A 17,789-nucleotide genomic window follows, 5' to 3' on the forward strand; every position below is an offset into this window, starting at 1 on the left:
TTCCATTTCATTTATAAAATGTTGAAATCTTTTGTCATGACACGGACTTATATACACATATATATATGTGTATATAAGTCCGTGGTCATGAGAGCGCTCCAATGCGAAGAACACACGACACCTTGTTATTCGGGACATACTTGCCGTTTAAACAGATCCGAGTATACCGAATGTTATGTTAACTTCCGGTTTAAAACTGAAAATGGTGTTTTTCATGTGTATTGTTTGAAGGGGTTTTTTTTTGTTACTTTACCAGTTTTGATTGCGACGAAAGAATATATCGCCGTTTTGAAACGTTAGTATATTCACTTTAACACTTACTTTTGACAAGTATTTACTCATATTTTGTGTTTTGTTTTCTACTTTCGTTTTCTCATGCCATGAGAGATCATAAACAGGTAGATCAACAATAACTAATTCATATTAATTCATACTGATTCATAACTAATTCATATATATTTAAATATGCATCGACCGCACTCGATTTAACTTTGTAATTGTTTTATGTTCTATGTATGTGATGTAATTTTTGTCATATTTGTGTCTTGATAAAGAGACAGGTTGCCTCGAAAATCTTACCATTCACTTGTCTGTACTGTCGTTATTACTTCATTTATCATATGTGTGTGTATACATATATCAACATATTGAACATAATTAATATTTCAAGCAGTGAGAATGTAATGTTATTACAGAACATGTTTGAATTTAGTTTGAAAGTTTCTGACTTCATTCATGATTTTATTTTTGTCACAGTCAAAAAAACTCGGATAGTCAGATTACAGAATCCTTCTCACTGTTTTGAAATGTCGCACATAGTTTTGATAAAGAATTGAGATTTATGAATACATATTTAACAAAATGCAATTATTATATGAGAGTACAGTGCAGTAGCACCATACAATATCACCTCTCTACTTTATATATATGTAAAACTATTACATATGGTCTATATTCCTGTCACATAGGATGAAGTATAAATGTACGGTTATCCATACCAATGGAATAGATTAAGATTTAAAGGTAAAATGTTAAACGATATGCATTCATTCGTTACACAGAAATTGTTATGCATTTATTGAGGAAATATTTGGGATAGAATCATTCAGAGAAAATCCAGCCATTTTCATAATGTTGATTTTTGTATTTTTCAGAATGTTTGTATGAAATACAATGTCTTATTTATGCACAAAAGTATTTTGAGTGCAGAAGTAGCAATGGCAAGTGGATCACATGGAGACAAGCGTAATATAAAAATTATAGCCAGCGGGTCTCGAGCTTACGACGAAGATTACGTTAAGAAAAAACTTGCAAGAGCACAACAAAAGGTAAGAAAAATAATGGTTAGCATTTTTGGAAGCAAGTCAATGATGATTTGACAAACATGCATGAAGTTTAGAGAATAAATGACTTATTTACATCACAAGTGAATTTATAATTTGAGAAATATAAAAAAACAAATTAGTTTTTCATTTGAATACCAATATAAAACTTTCATGCAAGTTCATTTTTCAATTCGAAGGATGTTGAGCTTACTTGCTCTGACATGCCACAGAATAGTGCAGTGCATTCTTGTGGTAAAATAATTGTTCACTAGAACATTTCTCATAGCATTTTGAACAAAAAAAACTGCAAGGATATGATTAATAAAAACAAACTTGATGTACATACCTGTATGTGAGAGGGGATTTTGAAATGGAATGTTATGAAACATTAATGGAAACGGATTTTGCATTCATTGACAACTGAACATGAATTTCCATTTGATAGATATATGTGATTTGTGAAATAATTGTGAAAATATGGGACAGAATCCTTTTTATCACATGGTTGATTATTCAAGCAAATGTTATAAAATGAAGGAGATGAACAATCAAACTTGACAACAAACATGACGTAATTTCAACTCTATATCAATATCTATTGTCCCTATCTTGTGGTAAGTGTAATATCATTTCACTCTCTTAACTTGACATCTTGATAGTTTATATTACATAGGAATATATTCACTTTATGACAAATTGTGTGATAGAAATATATTTACAACTTTTGTAAATGAAAGAAAAAAATGTAATTATATATATGTTGACTGTACTAGGTAGCTGCAGCCATGAAAAAAATGCAAAAGGCTAACCACTATGTGAATTACGATGTCAGCAGCAGTTCGGATTCATCATCATCTGATGATGAGGGAATAGGTTCTTCTTTCCAAGGTTTGTTTATCACACCACATTCTCTGACAAGACACAAAAGAACTCATTTTCTTGAATAATTTTTATATGTTTATACTTTTATTGCTGATGATAAACTTGGAGAAGATTATCATGAAGGTATTAAACAAACTACATCAGGCTTCCTTACTGAAGTAATCGGAGACAGGTCTCTTCTGAAGTAAATCGGAACTATAACTTTGCAAAATGTTAAGCAAGGAGCATGAAAGTTGGTGTATATACTAGTCATGCTAAGGTTTTGTGCAGTAGACAAAATTCTGGGCTTGAAACCCCTTAATTACAGAGTAATTGCCCTTTGTTAAAATTTTATGTCCAGTAAAGCTGTTTTCAGGGAAAATTCATCAGTTTCACTGATACTCTTGTTTACTATCCTGCATTTTGATTTTGTCTTGAAATCCTTCTTTAAGTTTTAGCATAGGACAGACATACTTTAATTTTGTTCACTGCAGGTTTCAGTAACAAGCAAGGCGGTGCAAAAATGGAAATTAAAAAACAAATGGGTGATGGAATTGCCAACATAACTATCGGCAGTGCTAAAAATATACAAATGGGTGACCGTAATGTTATGGTGATAAACAAGGGTGGTGCCAAACCTGAACAGAAATCTGTGGCAGAGGATGTTGATATGCCGTCCGCACAAGATGAATCATCGCAGGATCTGACACTGACAGCTGCTCAACAGGCAGTCCTTGGTGAGTTCCCTTTCAGGCAAATATAGTTGTCATTGGTTCTGTTTACAAGATTTCTCAGCACTGAATAAAATAAATGGATTTAAGTTGGTTTTTATGAGTGAAAAAGAGTAAATTTGTTATAGAGCACCATGTAAACCTGTCCTTTACTGAAAAATTTCTGCTTATCATAAAAATAACTGTCTGCCCATTCATCATTGATAAATGTCTGCCCTTTCATCATTGATAAAATCTGCCCATTCATCATTGATAAATGCCTGCCAATTCCTTAATGATCACTGTCTGCCCTTTTATCATTGATAAATGTCAACCCATTCATCATTGATAAATGTTTGCTTGTTCATCGTTGATCAACATCTGCCAATTCCTTATTGATCCATGTCTTCTGCCCTTTCATCATTGATAAATGTCTACCCATTCATCGTTGATAAATGTCTACCAATTCATCATTGATAAATGTCTACCCATTCATCATTGATAAATGTCTACCAATTCATCATTGATAAATGTCTACCCATTCATCATTGATAAATTCCTGAATGATAACAACAGTTACCAATAGCACATCAATATATATGACAACCTTTGAACTCTGTTGTTAAGACCTGCTCTGGATAAGAGCATGTCTCCTTCGATGTAAACATCACCAACTGTAACAGGATTTCCATCAGATGTCACAGATAATGTAAAGTTGGTGCATACCAGGTTAGTTTTCAATCACAGTAGACACGACTGGTCATGAAATTCTGTAATCCACACAATGGCTTCAAGTAGCTATTATAAATGTACAATATATATATACAATTTACATATGTGCAATGGATATAAACAGGTCATCTGTATGTGCCAGCCTTATGAAAGTTTCTTAAGCAAAAACCTTAAATTAAATCTTTCGATAGGAACTCCTCGAAATAAAGGAAGAATCTAATTTCAGAACATTTGTTTTACACACTTTGTCTGATCTCTATACATGATGTTAGTTTCAAAATATTGGCACACTTTCGGCAATGTGTTTATTTTTTAATCACATTATCTGACCACAGATTCAGAGGAGGTTGTTGATGACAGGAGCTTACGTATCCTTTCAACATGCATTGGGAACCCATGGCGACGAATTTGTAAGTAATCCCTCATAATGTTTATCTTTGAATTGGTTCATTGCCTTGGTGTTGTGATGAACTGCATGGTTGTTTGTTTTTGCTGGGCTGGTATTTCGGGATTAAATCCCTTTCAAATATTACCAACGATATAATATGCAATGTGACATCGATTACATTGCCATATTGTTTGAATAGTTCAATAATGCTGAAGATATTATCAAGTTTAATTGAAATATCCTGAAAAAAAGTTAATCGCTAGGGATCAAATGATTCCAGCAAATGTCTTTCTTTTTCTGTTTATAATGTAAACTAAAGTATTGATGAGGAATGGATCCCTGCCCAGAAAAATCGTCCAGTTAATTTGTAAATAGGATAGAGGCTCATGGTGACCTATTGGGATGGCTTTTTGTATGGAATCTCAAACTTTTAACATTTTTAACTTCTGGAAAAATCCTGATCCAATTTCACTGAAAATTTACAGAAACCTTCTATGGCTATAGGATAATTATACCTTTAAACTATATGGTTGTCACCTCCATGGGCCTGATTGGCAGTGCCAAAAGTGGTAAAATTGACTCAAATTTCGAAAAAAAAACCCCACCTGGATTGGGTACATGAAAATGTTCTTCATGGATATAAAGGTCATAAGGTGCTTTACCAAAATTGTGATTTCATGACTGCAGGGTCTTGTATGTTTTCCACTGTGGAGGGGGTAAAGTTTACTATAGTTTATATAGGAAAATTACCTCTTTTATTAGCACTGTTCATGTGGCAAGGCAAGGCAAGTGACTGTGACACCTTCAACAATGGTTATGTGAAAAAAAAATAGTGAACTTGTACTTAAATTCAGGAGAGTAGAAAGCCTGCTGGCAACAGATAGAGGCAGATTGTCTGTAACCTTAAATTGATAAAACAGTTGTTACAATACACAGAAAATGTTCCATCCACAAACGACCACTTGCTTCCTCCTTCTGTAATATTGAAGGAAATATTGATACAACAGGTACTTGTAGGATTTCTGGGTGCAGGACCTGATACTTGGCCATCAGCGCTCGGCCTCCATGTAACATATTAGTAGTGGTCAGGGTCACAGCCATTGTGTGGTATTGGCCCAACAAGCTACAACAGCACAGTTTTCATAATTTACCTTTCATTAATCAATTAATGAAATATTATTTATAACACACTAAACACGCCAACACTAAAATGTGTCAAAGTCACTCTAGGTTATGTCTAACAATACAAGTAACATTAAGTGACTTTACAAGCAGTATAACTTTACTATAACAGCACAAATAATGACAAAGTAAAGACATAATATTGGGATAAACTGAATAAAAGTAATCACCCTAATCTGTAATATGAGCGTAGTACTGAGCTACGTTTTACCACCTGCTGTTCATTGTTTACCTGTCTATCTATCCTTTGGCTTACCTGTCACACATAAGCACATGCCGTGGGCTCAACAGATGAGAAAAGGCATGCTAATTTAAAACTCCCTAAACAGTACCTTAACCCAGTTACACAGACCAACTAAAAAACATGAATACATACATGGCAATTGCATGTGACAAGCTTTAAAGTCAGATGTTGATTATAGCTGTACTGATGTATTGATATATTACACATATTCACAACTTAACGAAGCTTATTCTGTCATAAAATGAGATTCATTTTGTTAGTACTGCATGCTTTTACAGTTTTACATGAAGTTTCTTGATAATAAGTTATAGATTGATTTTAAAAAATCTGCCTCTTTACAAAATAAAAGACAAGACTTACCAAAGATTTATGTTTGCTTTTTACAGTCAGGAAGTTGGAACTGGCAGAGGAAGAAATTGAGCAACTTCACTTGGACTACAATAGTCAAGGCATTCAGATGGTCATATATCAAGGACTTTTGAAATGGAAACGAAAGAATGGAAAAAATGCATGTGTTGGTAAACTGGTCAAAATTGTGTTTAACATCACCAAAAACAAGGAGGTCATTGACAAAATTGGAAAGCATGGCTAACAATCAATGGATTATATGGAATAACTTTTCAGGAATGGTTATTATAGGTTAAATATTAATGTGATTTAAAACATAAATGTGTCCATTTTCTTGTACACAAGAACAGATAAGAATTAACATTAGAATGAAAACAAGATCATTGACACAACTGTAGGATAAGTTAAGGACTTCAGACATCACACAGGTAGAAATCACTGATAGCCATAGACACGGTCTTTTACCTACATTAGGGGAGATAACTCCTATACCTGCACATATAGTTTACCAGCAGTCTAAACCTTGTCTTTAAAGCGTGCACTACAAATGCAGTAGGTGTCTACACTCAGATGTATGACGGATATCCAGAAATTTCACACAAAAGTTTGATAGCAATTGGTTGAAACCAACTTATTCTACCGTTTCTCATTCTTGGCCCTCATTGGCCATCAAGCTTAGATCTCTACCATCTGACAGAGTGAAACCACTGGCTTTAATTCTGGGAGATCAGAATTACCTTGGCACTAGTTAATGCAAACAGGAAAATCTTTGCTGGAACTAGAATTCGCAGTACAGGTTAGTCAAAATTAAGAAACTGGGAAAGTTATATCGTCACCATTGATTTAAGATTTACTTAATTATTTCTGCAGTGGTGATGTAAACTTATCAAATTAATAGATCTTTATACTCAGGTGAAAAAGATAGAATATTGTAAAAATTAGTATTGCTGTACATGATGTGGATGTTACTCTTTAATTTATACTCTAAATGGAAAATTGTTCAATTTTTTTCACAGAATGAGGAATGATTATTGTTTAGTTCAGCATTGCTAGATCTTATGGGTATTACCGTAAGCAGATTTTCTCAGTAAGGCTTTTATTTCCAACACACCTATGAAATAAAACTTGAAATGTTATATTAATGGCATACTTAAATCCTGATTGGTACTTCAGATTTGTTTATTTCTAATAGAAATATGTGTTGAGTAGGATAATGACATTTTCTAAAATATTAATCTTATCTGAAATTTACATTTTAACAGGCCACACCTTACATAATGTACATAAATGATAATGATGTCATCATTTGGTCACCAAGGAAGTTGTTAAGGAACAAAGGTATAGCTAAATTCTGATTGGTGAAAAAGAAGAAAATATAAAACATGGCCTTAGGAGTTTTGCCTCATCATTTCTGTTTTTTTTTTTTATTATTTGGAGAGGTCTCTATATCCTATTATGACCCACAGGGATCATGTACACATATGACTATTGAACATGAGCTCTTAGAGAATTTTTTCTTGCAGGAGATTGTTCACCACTGGCTTCACTGACATTTGTTTATAATTTTCTCCTCAAAGAAACAAACATTTTCAATGGCCAATTTTTTTCGTCATTTTGTAATGTCATGTTTGATTGACCAATGTGTCAGTGTAAGAAACAATCAAAGAAACTAGTCCATTGTAAATAAGAAAATGAATATTTTTATACCAAATATAAAAATTGATGAAATTATGAGGATTGTCTTTTGATTATTTATGTTATTAATTGATAACACAAAAAAACTGTGTATGTTCGAGTTATTATCCACTTTACTCTGTTTTTTATAGCTCAGAAATATAAAAAATTATGAAAAGATAATCCTTGTAGTAAATAAAGTTCATGGACATCATGATACTGGTCACATGACTAAATGGTATTTATTTATACATAGTAACAGGAGAATACATGTCAAATCTGAATATATTGATTGAACTTCATAAATTATTACATTGTATATGTTTCTTGTAACAACTAAGGAAAGTTGTTATCATCAAGGATTTATCACATATTCCTAGAACCAGTCAACTTTGAGGTATCAAAGTTTGACTGTACTTCAGTGAAATTATTGTCTCTTTAAACCAATTCTAAGTAAATTTCCCTTTCTGAAAATTAAAACAACGCAATTTTGTTTCTGAATGCAATCAATGCAATTTAGTATTTATGTTTCAGTAACTTATGAATTCAAAAGGAACAATTTGGAGTGAAAATTTGGAAGAATTGACAGAAACAATGTTGATGTCAGTTCTTTTTTATAGTTAATTAAAATGTTGTATGTAGGCCTACATTGTATATATACATCTTAATGCTAGCAAAAGTATAGAGAATGTATGGTAAGTGTCTTAAAATATAAGCCGTATTTTGGTGAGGATGAAGAAAGACAAAAGAGGTGAGCCACTTTTGTCTTTCTGTCCCAAGCCAAAATACGGTTATGTTTTAAGACACTGACCATATATTCAATTTATCCTGCAACATTGATTGAAAATCAGACGATCGAAACTTCAGAAGTTTTGTTGTTCAATCTATGTTTACCTGTCGTTGACATAACGATGAAGTTTGCCAAAATAATTGCTCTACCTAGAAATGTAGTTCCGAACTTCAACAGATATGACAGCGATTTGATGAAAATAAACTTATTAATTACAACTAATTTCAATAGTTATTTATTGTTTTATAGTAAATTCAGAAAGAAATTTTGTCGAATTACCGCACGTGCTAAATACAGTTGTTTTCCCTCACTGCCGAATACAGTAAAAATATATGTGGCAGATGTATTCCGACAATGGCAGTGCCAGTTGCAGGATAGATAATTTTCTCTAAACTTGATTCTGTTCATAGTAACAGGTCAGATTAAAATGATTCTAATTTTGATAAGACATGATTTAAAGGGACTTTATGGTAAAATTTCGTTATCTTTTTAAGCGTTTGATTTGCGGCTAGTATTGTAATACTTAAAATTAGACTATTCACAAAATTATAACCTTTTTTTTTGAGAAAAAATGATAAAGATTATCAGCTAACACTGGTCGACACTCGCAGTTGTTTTCTGCTATTTGCTGTTTTGATCGGAGATAGTCAAGTACACTTGACCTTTTGGATTATCCTTTTAACGCACAACTTTGTTATGATTTCTAAATTTTCCCGTCTTGTGCACGAACAAAGACATTGTATACACTCTCCGTTGATAATGGTTTGAACTCGTGTTGGGTTGTTCCTATTTTCTTTGAGTTTTTTTTACTTTTTTTATTTAAATGGTTATACAAACTTTAAAATATTGTTATAAACAGAAAGTGCACACCCTTTATCACATACTAAATGCTATAATGTTTTTGTCAGTTATGAAATGAAAATCTAACCATTTAGTCCCTTTAAAACGTATGATTATGTAATGCTTGAATATTTATGACACAATTAGACGTAATGTATTTGATGTTTAATCTGTATAATCATTATGGGTCCCTTTATAAATGAATCTGCATTCATACTCAAACCAATGCATTGTACTCAAATGAACTTTCTATAAATATAAGATATCTTACATTAGTTTGAAAAAATAAGTACTGAAATTTGAAAGAGTGGTATAAGTTTTAAAACAATTTAAAATACATAATTAGAAGACGTGAGGTCGTGTACAGAATGATTTTATAAGCTTGCCTGATGGTCTAATGAAGTGTCATAGAAGCTGCACAGAACATGTTTACTTTTCAACAGTTTCCTTCCACAGGCAGATGATTGATGTTGACCTATGTCATATGTAAAAAAAACCCATTATGCAAATTCTTTGTGAAAAAAAATATGAATAAAACTTTTATAAAATTGACTATATTCATTATGAACATTCAGATTGTGTACAGCCGTCACCCCGGTGTTACTAAGGTGTGAAGACTGGGAACTGCAAGTTGAAGCGCTTGAAAACCAGGCCCCACTTGTATAAAAGATCTCAATTTCAGATTTCCTCAAGCCCAGATTTTCCTCAGCTAATATCTCCTTGAAAATATCTTGTATGAAAATTCCTCAAGGAATTTCAGGATATCCTAACCGATGACTTCCTCCTGTTCCTTGAGACAATTTTATACACGCCGTTTTTGAGGAGATATCAGCTGAGGAAAATCTCGACTTGAGGAAATCTCAAGTTGAGATGTTTTATACAAGTGGGGCCAGGTCAGGTAGGAAGAAAGGAGTTTATATATCTCTCCTTAATGGTTTTGGTTTGACTTTTTATTCATCGCACGGACCCCAACAATGGTTTGAGACTATTTCATGTCGGTACCTTTGGCTGAATACTGCTTGGTTATTTCAAACACTTCGACACAATTTCGTCAGTGGGAGAAAATTCTGACTGAGTCAGTTTTCAAATGCTTATGTTTCTAATAGCAATGCCATGTACAACCATTATTTGATGTTGGGTATAGTCTTGAACAAAGAATTAATTTCAAATGGTAATTTGAATCAATTGACTGTAGAATTTCGGAAATTTGTTTGTTTGTATTCTACATTTCATGTGGACATTGGAGGCTGGACGGCTGTAAGCACTGGAGGTTCAAAGAAAAAGATTTACTATGGAATAAAATAGACTAAAATTATGTTTGTAATGGTGAACGAACATTCCCAGTAACCAAAATACATGTCTTGGCTGCTGTGAATATGTGGCTTATTCTTAAAACAACTAGATGCAGTACCATCAAACACCGAGCACTTGATATTTGTGAAAGCCCTTATCAAAGATGACATTTGTTAGCCCAAAAACAGCACAGCGTTGAAATATGGGTACGTCATGTTAAAGGGTAAGATCACACGATCATGGGCAGACACGCACAAAGGCATATACATGTAATTGTAGGAATTACCTTGGCGATAAACACTTAATACGTGTATAAAATGTGGTGTAAATTAGAAGGCAGGTAATTCTAGTTGTAAGGTAACGTGATTTCGAGACAAATTTCCATTTTCATAATATATACTGAGAGGAAAAAGAAACGCAATTAGGAATTTCCATGTCATCTACGGGAAATAGAAAAGGGTTTTAGAATGTAATTATGGTGTAACTGGAAGATTGTTGACCACTCTGTCATCTACGAGAATTTCATTCGTGTACGTTAAGTAAACCTTTCAAATTTGACGTTGATTCAAGAGTACCCCACTCAAAATGAAGTGCGCTCTGGACCCATCAATATCGTGTGTGCCCCCCGCGAGCTGCAGTAACTGCACGAACTCTTTTGTGCATTGAATTGATGGGTATATTAACCCTCCTCATTGGTATACGATTCCATTCCTCATCCAGCGTCAACGCCGACAGAGCGACGTTTATTGGAGGATTCGGCCTACGTCTTATCCTTCTGTCCAACTCGTCCCATAAATGTTCTATTTGGAAGAGGTCAGGGCTGTATGGGGGCCAGTCTAGGATGGGGACATTGTTTGCTACGATATAACCACGGCAAAGCCTCGCTACATGCGGCAGGGCGTTGTCCTGCTGAAACGTCAGTTGACGCTGCTGTACTAGAGGAACAACATGCGGCATGATCTCTATAGCGGATGGCCGTGAGATTTCCCAGAATAACGACCAGAGGAGTCTTGATACCATGCGCAGTCCCTCCCCATATCATGACCGATCCTCCTTCAAAGCGGTCATTCTCTATCACGCAAGGCATCTGCATAGCGCTCGTGGGTACGTCTTTAGACACGACGTCAGCCGCCTGCCCGGTAAAGCGAAAACCTGGACTCATCTGAGAACAGGGCCCTTCTCCAACGTTGCATCGGGAAGCGTCTTACGGAATGTGCATTCAGCCATTGCATTCGTCTCGCACGTCGCCGCGCATTAAGCTGTGATCCAACATATGGCCGCCGCGGTAGGTGCGAAAGTCGCATTGCCCTATCCTGCCGACGCGTCGTCACACGAGGGCGACCGCGTCGGGGACGGGCTGCAACCCTTCCGGTGGCATGTAGTCTTTGGATGAGACGGCAAATGTTCGATGGATGGACTTCAAATTGATTAGCGACCTGATTTTGCGGGGTACCTTGCATAAGAAGTGCAATGGCACGACACCTGTCAACTTCGGACAATCGTGACATTTTTTACGGTGAACTGTTTATGCTTAAAATGTGGGGAAATCAGGACGGATATGTCTAAAGATTCGCACACACAAGTTTTGAACCAATCCTTTATATTGGGTTCGAGATATCGTGCTTTTGTCCCTAATTCTTTTGTACAAGCGGCGTGCGCAGTTTAGTTTTGCATCAGTGATTTTAATACGGAACCATAGGGACCTAACGCAAATGCACACATTTGTCAAGTTTCAAGGGTGTTCGTCAAGGATTTAATTTACAATATTAACTTTCTGCTAATTGCGTTTCTTTTCGTCTCAGTATACTTATAATTTATAAGTTACCAGGTGGGCTGAAAAGATCTCTGTTATTTTTTGTGGGCCAGATGAAAGAGACTAGTACTCAAATGACGAAAGTATACTACGTGTATCAGTGTGCTAATGACTATATATATATATATGATCTTACCTTGGTTTCTATTTGATATGTGAATTCATGAAACGAGGTTTAAGAATACTTCATAATCTCTTTGATTAAAAGTTCTTGACGACTTTCACAAATCACACATCAAATTGAAACAAATTTAACGTCCTTTTCTTCACATGATCGATATTTCAACAAATTATGATAGAAAACAAACATTTCTATGCAAAACTTGAGGTCATGTCTGCTCTATGTCTTTGATCTCAATTGTTTAGTCATAATTCCATGTGTGATTGTGTGATGTCATTTGATTTTCTTAAGTGACGTCACAATTAGCTATATAACACGTAATACGCAGAAATATAAAATTCATTGAATAACAAGGCAACCATCTGATTATTAGTTGTCCTCGACAACCAACACCAGGTCACTATGACAACCACAATCAGGTTGCTATGGCAATCACAATTAGATTACTATGGCAACCATAATCATATCACCAAGACAACCACTTCAGGTGTCTTACCCAGATTTTTTTGTGGCCATTTCACAAAAAAATGAAAAACATGAGATTCGATGCTCCTGTGATAGATCGCTCAAAATGACGTCATACTGTGGAATAGTCGCGTCAAAACTTTGGTCAGTTGTATCATTTAAGAATAAATCAAAGCTTTATTTTGGCGCTTTTGTTGATTGATGACGGAGGAAGATTCACTTCTAAAGTGAATAAATTTCGAGATATATGTAGTGAATGTAATATTTGCATGCATGACGCTGGTTTCTCCTAATCAGTCCAAAATTCAACTGCAATTCGCACAAATATACTTAAATGAAAACATTTAAGACGGCTAGTGTGTCCATTTACTGTCTATGTAAGTTATTGCTGTGCAAACCAATGTACATATCACCTTATGTGTTCGCTTCAATTTACTCAAATTGTCAGTTATAGGTGAATGGTGAATGAGTTTCCACTGCGCCACCCGACTAAGGAAATACAGGAATGACGAAAGTCAAGCTGGGCAAGACAAACAAAAATATCCCGGTTATAAATTTCATGGTGAAAGCATAAACAGCCTCGCCCGCAAGAGCTTTGTCTGAACCAGAAGAAATAAACATATTTTGACCAAAAAGGTTATTGTTCATCTTGTGTATCGAAGCAATTGGAACTGCCAAAACTGTACTAATGAAAGCAACATCTACATGTCTAATTTAATTAAGAATAACTTTACATATTTCAAATTAGAATTTAAAATTCCTTGGATGTATTTTTGCATCACCAGTAAAATTTAATGATTGTGTACTCAAAGAACATTCAGCTTGACACCAAATTTATCTGATAAAAACGACAATATTAGAGACATTTTTCATTTAAACACCATACAATGAAGTCCATACATGAACGTATACCACAAGTACATAGAGACATTTAGATAGTATAGCGAACAAACAGGGTTAGTCTTAACTGTAACGGAGAGATAAAGTACCTCTATGGCAAGCTGTTTTAACATTTGATCCTATTTCCTCTTAAGGGAATATTTTTTACACTTAAGGAAAAATAACGTAATGCAAACAATTCAACTCAAGGTAAAAATAATTCCACTACAGAGAAATTCTTTCTCAGTTTAGTGCAACAAAACAGAATTTAAATAGAGGTTTACTGCCTTCAAGGTAACTATAATTTCAAGTGAATTAAGTGAAAATATCTCTCGTGTAGACATAATTCTAAATTACTTTCATTTAAGTGAAATTACTTTCGCTTTAAGGTAAATATAGTCAATGCAATCTGTATGTTTCTAAACCACATCTTTTTAATAACGGATAAATCAATCAATATGGCTACTGCAATATATGACTTATACTGTTATTGGTAGACACTGATTTTATTTCCCTTAAATGAAGAAAATTTCGATTGTGTTTTTCAAGTAAGTGAAATATATTTCTATTTCCATGATGTACTTTTTTCACCTAAGAGAAAAATATTTTTATTTACATTATGTGTTCGGGCTCTGACTGGAGAGATAGTAAATATCAAGTGATTTGTTAATAAATGGGCTAGTCATAATCTATTGAAGAGGGTGGGGAGTTCAGACAACCAACTGTATGAAAAATCCTGAAAAACTTCTTTAGACTTACAAAAATTATTACACTTAAGTGAATTTTTTTTTTCATTTGAGTGAAATAAAACAATACAAAATGAAGTTTGATTCCCTTAAAATGAATTTCACTTAAGTGAAATAAATGTAATGTACATTTCACGTTAAGATACAGAATTAAATGCCATATACCTCTGTGTTGTATTTCGCTATCTATCGACCAGTGCTTTAACTTTTGATTTAGAGCTTTAATTTAGTAAATCGGGTTATTATTTCATATAACAACGGAGACGTACTAGGGATTGATTTTAAAACCAACACTATACTTCATGCGTGATGTATAGAAGTTCACAGTCACACGCCGCATTTGAATATCTTGAAAAGAAAATGTTTATCCTCGATTTATGAACGTCATTGATTTAAGAGACACTCTGTTTGGACGAACGAATCCGTTTGAAGAAGGAGTCCATCTCAGCCTTGTTTTTGTTTGCCTTTGAGTGGCGTTTCCTGCATAACCTGGCCTTATTTTCCTGTTTTAATAAATACATCTATATTTTTTCAATATAGCTAAAAATTTATCATGCATGCTCTAGCAAAAGCAGGCGAAGGAACATTCTTAATACATATGGCAGAAATAAGAAAAGACATCATGGGGTATTCTCAAATGTAGGCGAAACCACGATACACTCTTGGACAGGTTGAAGAAATAGACCCTCCACAGGAGACAACAGTTATTTATTAAATACTAAAGTCGCAGTGTTCCTTTTATTGTCTTTAAACTCTTCGCTTTTGAATATTGAATGATCAAAATGTAATTAAATAATATGATTTTATGTCAAAGCACATAAAACGTCTGATGTTTCACAAACTGAAAAAAACTTTCGGGATTAGTGGAGCTTTCTGTCAGTATAACAATTCCTATCTTTCTATGAGCGTGTTTATAATTATTTTGTATCGATGTATGGACATAAGTTGGCGAGGACGTAATAAAACATTAACCTGATGATGATATTTCTGATTCCTTTGAGGGGGCAATGTTTAACACAACCAAATAATGGGAGGTCGTGATCGTTCAGTTGGCCTACGGAACCAGAGGTGAAAATCCGAGGTGTATGATTCAAAGGTTCCTGGCGGTTTGTGCTTTCAGGAAGCTTCAGAATACGTTGGTCTGTGTTGTGATTATCTCCTTGGTCGCGACACTTCACCACAAGTATCTCTGTATAGCATGCGTTTGGCCTCCTGTATGCTATTCACTGAGTCAGCCACCAACAACTACAAGAGTTAACAACCTCAAAATAACATTGGCTGTTCACGGGGCGAGGAACATAGCAAAAACCAAAAATAACATGTTTGATATCTGAAGGGTTCGGTTGATCGGTATGACAAAAAACCGAGAGGCTATTGGCACCAACGTCTGCAATATTGACAATCGGGAATTACATTATTTAATCCAGTTATGCTTTACTATTTACCAGGGTTTTGTGGTATAAAAATCTATATTTATTTGGAGAAAAATGTTTGTGATTGCTTGAAATTCTTTCAAAGTTCCTGACTATGTCGTATATTCTAACCTTGTATATATATTAGTATATATTATATTGAACAGACAAGTGTGTTATATTTTACAGTCGTGTGTTTGAGGTATATATTTTAACCTTGTGTTTTATATTTTACAGGCCTGTGATTGTGTTTTTATTCTAACCTTGTGTTTTACACTTAACAGACACGTGCTTTGTATTTTACAATAATGTGGTTTATATTCTAACCTTGTGTTTTATATTTTACAATAATGTGGTTTATATTCTAACCTTGTGTTTTATATACTACAATCCTGTGGTTATACTCTTACCTTGTGTTTTATATTTAACAATCCTGTGTTTTATAATATAACCTTGTGTTTTATATCTTACAATCCTGTTGTTTATATTCTAACCCTGTGTTTTATATTTTACAATCCTGTGGTTTATATTCTAACCTTGTGTTTTGTATTTTACAATCCTGTGGTTTATATTCTAACCTTGTGTTTTATATTTAACAATCCTGTGTTTTATATTCTAACCTTGTGTTTTATATTTAACAATCCTGTGGTTTATATTCTAACCTTGTGTTTTATATCTAACAATCCTGTGTTTTATAATCCAACCTTGTGTTTTATATTTTACAATCCTGTGGTTTATATTCTAACCTTGTGTTTTGTATTTTACATTCCTGTGGTTTATATTCTAACCTTGTCTTTTATATTTTACAAACCTGTGGTTTATTTTCTAACCTTGTGTTTTATATCTAACAATCCTGTGTTTTATAATCCAACCTTGTGTTTTATATTTTACAAACCTGTGGTTTATATTCTAACCTTGTGTTTTATATTTTACAATCCTGTGGTTTATATTCTAACCTTGTGTTTTATATTTTACAAACCTGTGGTTTATATTCTAAGCTTGTGTTATATACTTTACAATCCTGTGGTTTATATTCTAACCTTGTGTTTTATATTTTACAATCCTGTGGTTTATATTCTAACCTTGTGTTTTATATTTAACAATCCTGTGGTTTATATTCTAACCTTGTGTTTTATATTTTACAATCCTGTGGTTTATATTCTAACCTTGTGTTTTATATTTTACAATCCTGTGGTTTATATTCTAACCTTGTGTTTTATATTTTACAATCCTGTGGATTATATTCTAACCTTGTGTTTTATATTTTACAATCCTGTGGTTTATATTCTAACCTTGTGTTTTATATTTTACAATAATGAGTTTTATTCGATATCCTCTGATGTATGGATTTTAATTTCTTGCAGCTCTCCGTCCTAGTGTGTCCTAGTAATTGTGTCTTTCCTCTCGTACAATCATGGAGAAAGTTCCAATAATGACTATTGAGTATTCTTTGATTTTTTTGTTTCATTTTGAATTTTAAATGGATTCTGCTATATTGAAACCGGATATCTAAAACCTTGTATGAAGCACCAACGACGTGTTTGAAAGTGAGGATATGTTTCATGTCCTACGCTGGAACATCGAACAAAGTACCTAGGTACCATATATAAGTAAAATCGATACTCCAAATAGATCAGCAGAGTTTTCACATAATAGTCGCATTGAAGTCCGATATTAAATCAGTCAGCTTACATGAAGTGTTACAGGGCAAACGTCAATCTAATGTGATATATCCTCACTAGAATTTCATTTAGTTTACTTTTATCTTTTTAAATTGATATTTTTTCTAGTTTTGACAGTGTCGTGTTATGTTTATACACGCAAATACGCATGTTATTCGTAGTTTATCACATCGTAAAAAGTGTTAAATCTTGAATGAAAAATAATATAGTTACAACGTACCGTGGTTGATAAAATGATAAAAAAGAAGAATAACGATATTAGTAAGAAAGCATTACTTTGTTTT

The 17,789-nt window shown here is 33.8% G+C and overlaps 1 protein-coding gene across 1 annotated transcript; it reads left to right on the forward strand.

Moving 5' to 3' along the window:
• Positions 1-231: 231 nt before the first annotated feature.
• On the forward strand, positions 232-9,646 carry LOC132559886 (uncharacterized). The gene is made up of 6 exons (XM_060224516.1): positions 232-295; positions 1,155-1,328; positions 2,099-2,213; positions 2,681-2,923; positions 3,964-4,038; positions 5,829-9,646. Exons 2-6 carry the CDS (start codon positions 1,164-1,166, stop codon positions 6,032-6,034), a joined length of 804 nt encoding a protein of 267 aa, XP_060080499.1. The 5' UTR covers positions 232-295; positions 1,155-1,163; the 3' UTR covers positions 6,035-9,646.
• Positions 9,647-17,789: the final 8,143 nt, after the last annotated feature.

The sequence above is a fragment of the Ylistrum balloti genome, unplaced genomic scaffold, assembly GCF_031769215.1.
Source record: "Ylistrum balloti isolate Yb309-2 unplaced genomic scaffold, AGI_CSIRO_Ybal_v1 Utg370992, whole genome shotgun sequence".
NCBI lineage: Eukaryota > Metazoa > Mollusca > Bivalvia > Pectinida > Pectinidae > Ylistrum > Ylistrum balloti.